Here is a 12,270-nt window from a genome sequence, read left to right as displayed (position 1 = left end):
ATATCCGTGAATAAAATCCTTGAGTGGTGTGGTTTACAAAATGGGGTCATTTGTGGGGGTTTCCTCTGTTTAGGCTAATTATTCCGGCAAATTTTACATTCAAAAAGTCAAATGGCTCTCCTTTCCTTCCGAGCCCTGCCGTGAGCCCAAACAGTAGATTTCCTCCACAAGTAGGGTATCTGCGTACTCAGAAGAAATTGCACAACACATTTAGGGGTCCATTTTCTGCTTTTAACCTTGTGAAAATAAAAAAGTTTGTGACTAAAGTGAATTTATTGTGAAAAAAATAAGTAAATGCTCATTTTTTCCTTCCATGTTGCTTCAGTTCCTGTGAAGCAACTGAAGGGTTAATACACTTCTTGAATGTGGTTTTGAGTAGAGATGAGCGAATTTGCTTGGGTTCCCTCTTATTCGGCAAGCTATTACGCTTGCCGAATAAGCTGCAGAGGGAACCCTGCTTCCTGGATCGCCTGTTTGTTGGGCTCTCCATGCATGTGTCGTGACTGTCACACAGCCGTTGAAGCGTCCTAGGGTTATTACCACATAGTGATACTGGTCAGAATTGTAAAATTTGGCCTGGTCATTAAGGTCAAAACTGTCTCTGTCCCTCAGGGGTTAATATTTTTTAATACTTAAAAAAAAAAAAAAAAAAAATTATAATACTAAATCACACTCTTACCGCCAAAGCCAGTTTTCACCTTCACTTTTTAGCTTGGCATAATAGCTACGTACCAGTTATCCTTCTGGTTGGAATTGGTCAGGGTTGTGATCAGCCATATGAAATCATTGTAAGTCCAGTTAATCTTCGTGGTCTGGCATCATAATTTGGACTGATTGGCATTTAAGTTGGATAATCATTTAGGTTCCAGGTTATCCTTCTAGTGGAATTTGTAGCTTAGTCATGGCTAAGCTGAGCAAAACCAGTGTAAGTCCACTTGATCCTCCTGGTCTGGTGTCATAGGATGAAATGTTAAGCATTTAAGATGATAAACCTCTAAATTTCAGTTTACTCTCCTAGTTGGAGGTGCTAGATGGACATGGCTGCGCTAAGTAGAATAAACCCACCGTAAGTCCACTCCTAGTTGGAGTCATAAAATGGCCGTGTGACAAAGTGATTAAACTCTCAATGCCCGAACCTACCCTACTGGTATGGAGTGGTAACATGAACTTGACTGTCAAAAGTCCGGTGACACTACACTGATCTGTCGCCGATATGGGGGATGATTATCCGTCAATTTCCCCAGTCTACCTTCCCGGTATGGAGTGGTAAGATGAACTTCATTGTGCCAAGTAGGGTGGCACTATGTCAGTCTGCACTCCTAATGGAGGTGCAAGCTGGGACTCGTCAGTGTGGGGCCGATAAACCATCAATATCCCAATCTATCATCTTAAAGGGAACCTGTCACTCCCAAAATTGAAGATGAGCTAAGCCCACCGGCATCAGGGGCTTATCTACAGCATTCTGTAATGCTGTAGATAAGCCCCCGATGTTTCCTGAAAGATGAGAAAAAGAGGTTAGATTATACTCACCCAGGGGCGGTCCCGCTGCGGTCCGGTGTGATGGGCGTCGTGGTCCGGGGCCTCCCATCTTCTTACGATGATGTCCTCTTCTTGGCTTCACGCTGCGGCTCCGGCGCAGGCGTACTTTGTCTGCCCTGTTGAGGGCAGAGCAAAGTACTGCTGTGCGCAGGTGTCGGGAAAGGTCAGAGAGGCCCAGCGCCTACGCACTACAGTGCTTTGCTCTGCCCTCAACAGGGAAAAGTATGCCTGCGCCGGAGCCGCAGCGTGTAGACAAGAAAAGGACGTCATCGTAAGAAGATGGGAGGCCCCGGACCGCGACGCCCATCGGATCGGACCGCCCCTGGATGAGTATAATGTAACCTCTCTTTCTCATCTTTCAGGTTACATCGGGGGCTTATCTACAGCATTCCAGGTGGGGGTGACTGGTTCACTTTAATTGGAGTTGCACGACAGACCTGGTTATGTTGGATCTGGTGAAAATATTCCAAGATCAGGTTATCCTCCTGGTTGAAGTCGGAAAATGAGCTCATTGGAAATTAAGTCGGTCGAGCCATTATATAATAAGTATTTTGGGATTAAAGTAATAAAACTGGTAAATTGGATTAAGTGATGAGTTGGTTAAATATCCAGTCTATATGTTTTTGGAGCGATTCAAACGGCAACTCTGCAATAAACCTATAAAGGGAGGAATTGATGGATGAGTTAAAATGTCCCCTTATCTGTTAGACTCCTGTGGTGAAGGAGGAACATCTTGGCTATTCAAGCTGAATACGTTCGCCCTGACAAAGTACTGTTCTCATTATTACCGAAGAATGGTATGACATGTCCATAAGGTATATGGTTGAGGGGATGAGGTTCTAATACCTTGGTTTAAACCTAACTGAGCTTTAACCAATACCGTATGAGGTTTATATCTCTTTCTGACTGAGTTGCTTCCTCACGTGAAGAAGAAAAAAAAAAAAGATCAGAGGTGATGGTTATCATTTGGTTTTCTTCATAGTTGGATTGTATTATTAGCATCTACTTAAATTGCGGCATTGATGCCATTATAGAGAATAGGATAAATTCCGTCATCCCTAAATTAATGTTTGATATTGGCTCTTTATATTGAAATATTAAATGGCTCAGATCACTTTTCTCTTTTTTTTTTTTCCCTTTTCTAGTTGTATCAGCTTAGTACTTGGCTAGCATGAGGTAACCAGAAATTCTCTAAAATAGAAATCTCAGTCTACGGTTGTCCGTTTAGGCTTAAATAAATTTTTTTTAGGAGGCCTTAACATTGTATCTCAAGGAAAACACCCCCAAAAATTCTGGAAGGTGGATTTTAATAAAGTAGTAAATATTTATTTTGGTTTCTGGCACCCCTTTGGCATTTTGAGATGCTCAATCTACACTTTATAGCATGGAGTTGGATAGGTAATTTGAACCATTAAGTGATTGACACTAGAAGGGTTTCTTACTGTCTAGATCAGTGGTGGGCAATTAATTTTCCCGAGGAGCCACATAGGAGACCATGACTGTTGTGGAGGGTCAAACCTATAGGCTGAAATTAATTAGGCTCAATATTACACTTAATCTTAGCCAAAAGGCCGAGAAGCGATAATTAGGCTCAATATTAATATCAATATATTAATTATTATAATATAATTATCACTGAATATTGAGCAGAATTAGGTATGCTGACATCCCACTATAATCTATTTGAACTCAAACACAGCCCCTTTAATATATCGAGCATTTGAGGCCCACACAGCCTCCCCAGGTCTAGCATCTGAGGCCCACACAGCCTCCCCAGGGCCAGCATCTGAGGCCTACATAGCCTCCCAAGGGCCAGCATCTGAGGCCCACACAGCCTCCCCAGGGCCAGCATCTGAGGCCCACACAGCCTCCCCATGTTCATGTTAAGACCCCCATAGTCTCCCCATGTGCAGCCAAACATCCCATATACATAAAATAAAAACCCACATACTTGCCTTTCTCCCCTTTCCACAGTGATATGTTCTGTTTCTGTCTCCGGTGCGGTGCACTGACACTTCAAAGTACACAGCTGAGGTGATGACATGACGTCATCGCGTCAGCTGCTTCACATGCTGATTGGTGGAGGAAGGATCTGGAGGCCCCTCTCCCATCAATGCAGTCAGCGTGTATGGAGAGTGACTGCGGAGACAGTGGGTGGGCATGCACGGTGCTGCCCGTGGTCCACTTTTTTCAGCCCCTCGGTTGTCTCGGTCTGCCATGAAAAAAGTTACAGCTCCTGGAAAACAGGGAGCCAAAAAAAAAAAAAAAAAAAAACAATATAAAAAAAATTGCTCAGTCATGTAGGGGTTTAGTTGACCTCTCAAAAATGATGTACATCTCTTAAACCAAACTTCTTACTCTGGGTTTCGGGTAACTTGCTGCTTTCACTTTTCTAAGACTCTAAAAACTGTGGAAAATTCAATGTATTTTGAAGTGATTTTGGTTAAGAAGAAATATTAGACTATTAGACTTGTAATTACTGCTAAAACTTGTATATTTCACCTTGTAGAAAATGCAGTGACAACGGATGATGGATGTAACATGGGTTTAGACGATTCTGAGGACCAAATTGTACAGGCACACAAAAAAAAGAAACTAAGGTATAAAATACTGGTTTACATTTGCATATATAAATTGTATGTATCTCTATGTAAATATAGTGGCACGTAAAAGTTTAAGCACCCCTGGTCAATATTACTGTTATTGTGAACAGTTAAGCAAGCTGAAGATGAAACAATCTCTATAAGGCCTAAAGTGAAAGATTACACATTTACTTTGTATTTTAGGCAAAAGAAAAAGTGTGTGCGTATATGTGTGTGTATGTATATCTCTAGCTCTATATATCTTTAACATTTTAAAAGACCCTGCATGGTTAGTACCTAGATGCACCCCTTTGAAAGCATCACAGCTTGTAGACGCTTCTTGTAGCCAGCCAAGAGTCTTTCAATTCTTCTTTGATGGATTTTCATCCATTCTTCCTTGGAAAAGTCTTCCAGTTCTGTGCGATTCTCGGGTCATCTTGCATGCACTACTATATTGAGGTCTAGCCACCGATTTTCAATGATGCTCATATCAGGAGACTGTGAGGGCCATTGTAAAACCTTCAGCTTATGTATTTTGAGGTAGTCTGTTGTGGATTTTGACATGTCTAGTATCATTATCCATTTGTAGAAGCCATCCTCTTTTCAACTTCAGTTTTTATACAGGTGGTGGTATGTTTGCATCAAGAATTTGTTGAAATTTCATTAAACCCATTAATGCTTCTACCGGTGAGAGATTCCCTGTGCCATTAGCTGCAACACAACCCCAAAGCATGATTGATCCACCCCCATGCTTAATGTTTGGTGAGATGTTCTTTTCCTGAAATTCTGTGCCTTTTTTTGCTCAACACATACTTTTTGATCATTGTGGCCATAGAGTTCTATTGTAATCTCATCTGTCTGTAAGGGGGTGACAGAGGCTGCCATGTGCATCTCCCTCCCTGAACAGTGTTGGCATCAGATATATGCTGTTTTCTAGAGTGTTATGTACATTGATGTATTCGTTTAATGATGTTATAATGTGTATGTGCTTTACATCTATTTTGTTTGAGACTAAGGAAAGATATAGAAAAGTAGCAATAGAGATAGGAAATGAGTGCCAGACCAAGTATAGTTAAAATCAGGGGTTTTCCAGGTTGGGATGAGTTAGAGATGGGTGTAGTACAGAGCAGTGGGTTATAGTGGGGAGACTTCCTGTTTAGTGAGGAGAAGTGATGCAGCAGTGACAGAGGGCTGACGGACAACCATGGGGGTGAAGATTGTTGAGGCAATCAGGGATCCCAGGCTAAGCAGAGTGTGAGTGGACACCATCTAATGAAATAACCATTCCAAAGAGGATCTGGAGCCTACGGCCAGGACTAGGCAGAGCTGAGCACACCTTTTACCTTTTCCAATTGAAACCGGACAGGGGGAATGGGAGGAAGTTGGTGAACCTAGGGGCACGGTGCCGCAGAAGAGAAAGGGAGTGTCTGTGGGACAGGAGTTGTTGGAAGAGACATGGAGAGCTCAAGGAATGTAAATGTCTTCAGGATGGAAGTTGTCAGGAAGAGTTCCAGAAATGCAAATGAATGAAAACTGTGCTACGTCTGTTTCAAGTAAAGTTGAACTGTTGAGTTATGGACATAGAGTCTGGAGTTATTTGTGTGAACCGAGAATCTGGAGCTGAGAGTACAGAACCAGAAGGAACCCTGGAATCTAATGTGAGTGTTCCACTTGGTATTTATCACACACAGCAGACAGGACTTTGTGTTTCCTTTGTGGGGTGTCAGGGTGTGACAACGCAACAGCTCCTTGCCACGATTATCACCTTGGCCTCCTCACAGGTCCAAAGGACTTGTTTCCAAAATGCATCAGGCTTGCTTAGATTTTATTTTGCATACTAATGACACATAAATTTATGGTGAGGACGCAGCAGAGGTTTTTTTTTATGACTTCTCCATGAAGGCCATGTTTGTGCAGGTGTCTATGAACAGTAGAACAATGTAGCACAACTCCAGAGTCTGCTAAATCTTTCAGGAGGTCTTTTGCAGTCAAGGGGTGGGAGAGATTCTGATTTGCCTCGCTAGCAATCCTATGAGCAGCTTGAAATTTTGCTTGGTCCTCCAGACCTTATCTTGACCTCCTCTGTTCCTATTGCCATTTCTTAATTACATTTCAAACTTAAGGTACCTTCACACTAAACAACTTCACAACGATATCGCTAGCAATCTGTGACGTTGCAGTGTCCTGGCTAGTGATAATGTTGTGTTTGACACGCAGCAGCGATCAGGATCCTGCTGTGATGTCGTTAGTCGCTGCAGAAAGTCCAGAACTTTATTTCGTCGCTGGACTCCTTGCAGACATCGCTGAATCGGCGTGTGTGACGCCGATTCAGCAATGTCTTCACTGGTAACCATGGTAAACATCGGGTTACTAAGCGCAGGGCCGCGCTTAGTAACCTGATGTTTACCCTGGTTACCATCGTAAAAGTAAAAAAACAAACACTACATACTTACCTTCCGCTGTCTGTCCCCGGCGCTCTGCTTCTCTGCACTCCTTCTGCATCCTGTGTCAGCGTCAGCCAGCCGGAAAGCAGAGCGGTGACGTATTTTTTTGTGCTGAGAGCGCCCCTCTCGGCTTATAAGTCAATGCCAGCGGGGAGGAGGGTGGGGAAGCAGAAGAAGACATCATACTCACCCTCCCGGTGTCGTCGCTGCACATCAGTCCCTGCATCTCGGGCGCCGGCATCTCTCTTCCGGTCTTCCTTCCTGTGCTGAGCAGTCACGTGGTACAGTTCATTAAAGTAATGAATATGCACACATGCACACATCTCCACTCCCATATGCGTGGAGCACATATTTATTACTTTAATGAGCAGTATCACTGACCGCTCAGCACAGGAAAGGAAGACAGGAAGAGAAATGCCGGCGCACGAGATGCAGGGACTGATATGCAGCGCCAGGAGGGTGAGTAGGACTGGAGGAGGATGAGATATGCAATATTCACCTGTCCCCGTTCCTCCACCGCTCAGTGTCTTCCGGGTCCTGTGACGTTCAGACCAGAGGGCGCGCACTAACCACGTCATCGCGCCCTTTGGTCTGAACAGTCACTGCAGAGGGACGGCGACGCTGAGGGGCAGCGACAAGAGGTGAGTATATCATTTAAATTTTTTTTTTTTAATCACATTAGCATTATATGGGGCATATTTTAAGATGGAGCATCTTATTGGGCCATCATTAACCTTTGTGCAGCATTATATGGGGCAGATTTTAATATGGAGCATCTTATGGGGCCCATCATGAACTTTATGGAGCATTATATGGGGCGTATTTTGTATGGAGCATCTTATGGGGCTCCTGATTCAATATGAATATTCAAAAACATTTATAACCTACTGATGTCTCAATTAATTTAACTTTTATTGGTATCTATTTTTATTTTTGAAATTTATCAATAGCTGCTGCAATTCCCACCCTAGGCTTATACTTAAGTCAATACGTTTTCCCAGTTTTTTGAGGCAAACTTAGGTGCCTCGGCTTATACTTGAAGTGTAAAATATATATACATACACACTAGATGGTAGCCTGATTCTAATGCATTGGGTATTCTAGAATATGTATGCATGTTATTTATGAAGTTTTTAGAATAGTGCAATTTATACACAGGATTTGGCCGGCCGGGCGCGACCAATTAGCGAAGTGTGGTTCAAATTCTGCGCCAATTCGCCAGACTGCGCCTGTCGCTGATTGGTCGTGCTCGTCCGCGAGCTATCAGTGAAGCCAGGGCCTGCTCCAAGTTTTTGAGGGCCCTGGGCGAAAGAGTCTCAGTGGGCCTCCCTCTTTAACACATACCACGATTCATCATGCACAGATACAGCAATGAAATATAGCACAGCCAAGTAGCACACAGCCCACGTAGTATATAGCACAGCCCACGTAGTATATAGCACAGCCCACGTAGTATATAGCACAGCCCACGTAGTATATAGCACAGCCCCCGTAGTATATAGCACAGACACGTAGTATATTGCACAGACACGTAGTATATAGCACAGATCCGTAGTATATAACACAGCCCATGCAGTATATTGCCCAGCCACGTAGTATATTGCCCAGCCACGTAACATATTGCACAGCCACGTAGTATATAACACAGCCCATGCAGTATATAACACAGGCCTCATAGTATAGAGCACAGCGATGTAGTATATTGCCCAGCCATGTAATATATACCACAGCCACGTAATATATACCACAGCCACGTAGTATATAGCACAGAGACATGGTATATAACACAGCCCACGCAGTATATTGCCCAGCCACGTAATATATTGCACAGCCACGTAGTATATAACAGCCCATGCAGTAACACAGGCCACATAGTATAGAGCACAGCGATGTAGTATATTGCACAGCCATGTAATATATACCACAGCCACGTAATATATACCACAGCCACGTAGTATATAGCACAGAGACGTAGTATATAACACAGCCCATGCAGTATCTAACACCGCCCACGTAGTATATAGCAATGTGGGCACCATATCCCTGTTAAAAAAAAAAAAAAAATTAAAATAAAAAATAGTTATATACTCCCCTTCCGTCGGCCCCGCGTTTACCGATGCTCCTCGCGACGTTCTGGTCCCAAGAATGCATTGCGGTCTTGCGAGATGATGACGTAGTGGTCTCGCGAGACCGCAACGTCATCATCTCTCGAGATTGCAATACATGGACCAGTGCGTAGCGAGGAGCATCGGTAAACGCCTGGGCTGGATCCGGATTTTTTAAAATTATTTTTAACATTAGATCTTTTTACTATTGATGCTGCATAGGCAATGGTAAAAAGTTAGTCACACAGGGTTAATAGCAGTGTTAACGGACTTCGTTACACCGTGGCATAACGCAGTGTAACGCAGCCATTAACCCTGTGTGAGCCCTGACTGGAGGGGGCACTCGACTCGACGGCCGCGACCAATCGGCAACGCGGGATTTCCGTGACAGACAGGCAAACAGACGGAAGTGACCCTTAGACGGCTTTATATATATATGTGTGTGTGTGTGTGTATATATATATGTATATATGTGTGTATATATATATATATATATATACACATACTTACTTACACACACACACACACACACACACACACACACACACACACACACACACACACACACACACACACACATATATACACACACACACACACACACACACATATATATATATACATACACACACATATACACACACATATACACTGGATATTGAACCCGTTCTACGCCCGGGTGGCTAGCATCTATGTTGGTATATGGTCTCCATCCTGGTATGTGCTTCTCCATCCTGCGTCCCCATCCTGTCATGAGCTGCTCCATCCTGCGTCCCCATCCTGACATGTGCTGCACCCATCCTGCACCCCCATTCTGACATGTGCTGCTCCATCCTGCGTCCCCATCCTGTCATGTGCTGCGCCCATCCTGCGCCCCCATCCTGCCATGTGTTGCACCCATCTTGCGCCCCCATTGTGACATGTGCTGCTCCCATCCTGCGCCCCCATTCTGACATGTTCTGCACCCATCCTGCGCCTCCATTCTGTCATGTGCTGCTCCCATCCTGTCATGTGCTGCTCCCATCCTGTGCCCCTGTTCTTTCATGTGCTGCTCCCATCCTGCGCCCCCGTAATTTCATGTGCTGTTCCCATCCTGCGCCCCTGTTCTGTCATGTGCTGCTCCCATCCTGTGCCCGTTCTGTCATGTGCTGCTGCCATCCTGCGCCCCGTTCTGTCATGTGCTGCTACCATCCTGCGCCCGTTCTGTCATGTGCTGCTGCCATCCTGCGCCCCCGTTCTGTCATGTGCTGCTCCCATCCTGCGCCACCATTGTATTATATGCCCCCCATAAGATGCTCCATTATATATGCCCCGTATGCTGCTGCTATATATATATAGTGCTGGGGGCCTGAGCAGGCGGGGACACCGGCGCGCTGTGGGGGTCAGGTGCCGGAGTCACCGCTACCTCAGGCCCCCAGCACTTGCTATACTCACCTGTCTGTCCTGTTCCAGCGCTGCACGCCGCCATCTTCCGACTCCTCTGGCTGTGACTGTTCAGTCAGAGGGCGGCGCCGGCACGCATTAAGTGCGTCATCGCGCCCTCTGAACTGTGAACGTCACAGCAGAGGACCCGGGAGACGGAGCCGCACGCAGCGCTGCAACGGGGGACAGGTGAATATACTTACCCTCCTGGCGGTCCCTGACTCTCCGGTGGAGATCGCGGTGTGCGTTCAGTGTTTACGCATACCGCGATCTCCTGGGAGCGTCACTCTGTGAGGCCCAGACTGCGCCGGCGCTTGCGCAGTCTATAAAGGCTTCGGACAGAGTGACGCTCCCAGCGTTATATTATATATATATATATCTCTATATATATATAATTGTTTGAGGGTTTTTCCATCTGTCTGTCTTTCTGTCGGTCTTTCTGTCTGTCTGTCCTGGAAATTCCGCGTCTCTGATTGGTCGAGGCCGCCAGGCCTCGACCAATCAGCAACGGGCACAGTATCGATGTAGAAATCCCACGTCTCTGATTGATGAATCAGCGACCGGCACAGCGACGATGATGTCATAAAGGACGTAGACATCCCGCCTGGCGGCCTCGACCAATCAGCAACGGGCACAGCGACTATGATGTCATAAAGGATGTAGAAATCCCACGTTTCAGCGACGGGCACAGTATCGACGTAGATGTCATAATGGTTGGCATGGCGACGATGATGTCATAAAGGTTGCCTTGACCAATCAGCGACGGGCACAGTCTGCCGCGAATTCTGGAATCATCATTGTCCATATACTACGGGGACATGCATATTCTAGAATACCCGATGCGTTAGAATCGGGCCACAATATATATATATATATATATATATATATATATATATATATATATATATATATATATATATATATATATATATATATATATATATATATATATATATATATATATATATATATTCAGGTAAGTATCATCCAAGTGAAATGTCCAAATACCACTATAATATATATTTATATATATATATATATATATATATATATATATATATATATATATATATATATATATATTATTTGGACATTTCGCCCCCAGCACTTGGATGATACTTACCTGAAGATAAGCCATGAAAGGCGGTGGCCGTATCTTATATCGCCCAAAACTGCTGACAAGTTCCCTTTAACTTGTTAGACTGTTCTCAATAACAGTAGAGTGCCCAAACGTCTGCATGCCACTGTATATGTTAATATGTGACTTGATGTAACCAATGGTTTTTGTTCTTTTTTAATAGCCCTATTCAAGAACTCAGTCCTGATAGATCTAGGTTGGCAGGCAGGGCTCCATCGCTTTCCTCCTGTAGTATGGTGACTCCACAGGTAGCTGTACAAGAAGATGAGGTGGAGAGCTCCAGAAAGCGCCTGGCAGAATGTAAGCTCTCTGATTCCTCACAACACAGTGCAGTAAATTTGGAAGACCCTTTCGGTATCACAACTCGGCCATTCATTGTATGTGATGACGTTGATTTTGAGGAGACTGAACCAACTATTCAAAAATCAGGTATAGATGTGTGTTTGTAGTACATTATAGTCCTCAAACTTGAGTTAATATACTTTAGTTAACATGCTTTAGGCCAGGTTTGGGCCACTTGTGGCCTGAGATGTCTTTTTTTTTTTTTTTCCAGCCCCAGGTATTATTGACACTCCTATATTTAGAACCCCTTTCTGTGTGTTCATAAATTTCTCCATAGGTTTTCCCTGTGGTGTCCATTGAGCAGATTATGTCCATTTTCTGGATAAGTAGAAGTCCCCAAAAATGGGATTTCTCAGTTTCTCAGATATTTATACACCATGTTCCAAATTATTATGCAAATTATATTTTACTCGGATTTTCCTAAATGGTCGGTGCAAATGACAGTCAGTCTAATAAGTCATCACCCGTTAAATTAAACATCAAATTTTATTGATGAAACCTCCCAATGATAACAGTATAATCTCCAAAATGAATAAAAACTCAAGATGCACTGTTCCAAATTATTAGGCACAGTAGAATTTCCAAATATTTGATATGTTTTAAAGAACCGAAAATGCTCATTTGTGAATTTGCAGCATTAGGAGGTCACATTCACTGAACAAAAAAAAAATTATTTAACTCCAAACATCCTAACAAGC

The 12,270-nt window shown here is 43.9% G+C and overlaps 1 protein-coding gene across 1 annotated transcript in view; it reads left to right on the top strand.

Moving 5' to 3' along the window:
- Window positions 1-12,270, top strand: part of BUB1 (BUB1 mitotic checkpoint serine/threonine kinase) — a 137,373-nt gene that overhangs the window by 74,419 nt on the left and 50,684 nt on the right. The window contains exons 14-15 of the mRNA XM_069769202.1: window positions 4,049-4,139; window positions 11,394-11,659. Coding sequence (XP_069625303.1) covers window positions 4,049-4,139; window positions 11,394-11,659 — 357 coding nt within the window. The remainder of the gene's footprint in view (window positions 1-4,048; window positions 4,140-11,393; window positions 11,660-12,270) is intronic.

The sequence above is a fragment of the Ranitomeya imitator genome, chromosome 5 (genome assembly GCF_032444005.1).
Source record: "Ranitomeya imitator isolate aRanImi1 chromosome 5, aRanImi1.pri, whole genome shotgun sequence".
NCBI classification, from domain to species: Eukaryota; Metazoa; Chordata; class Amphibia; order Anura; family Dendrobatidae; genus Ranitomeya; species Ranitomeya imitator.
Note: the sequence above shows the minus strand (reverse complement) of the source record. Positions and strands in the feature narration are given on the sequence as shown.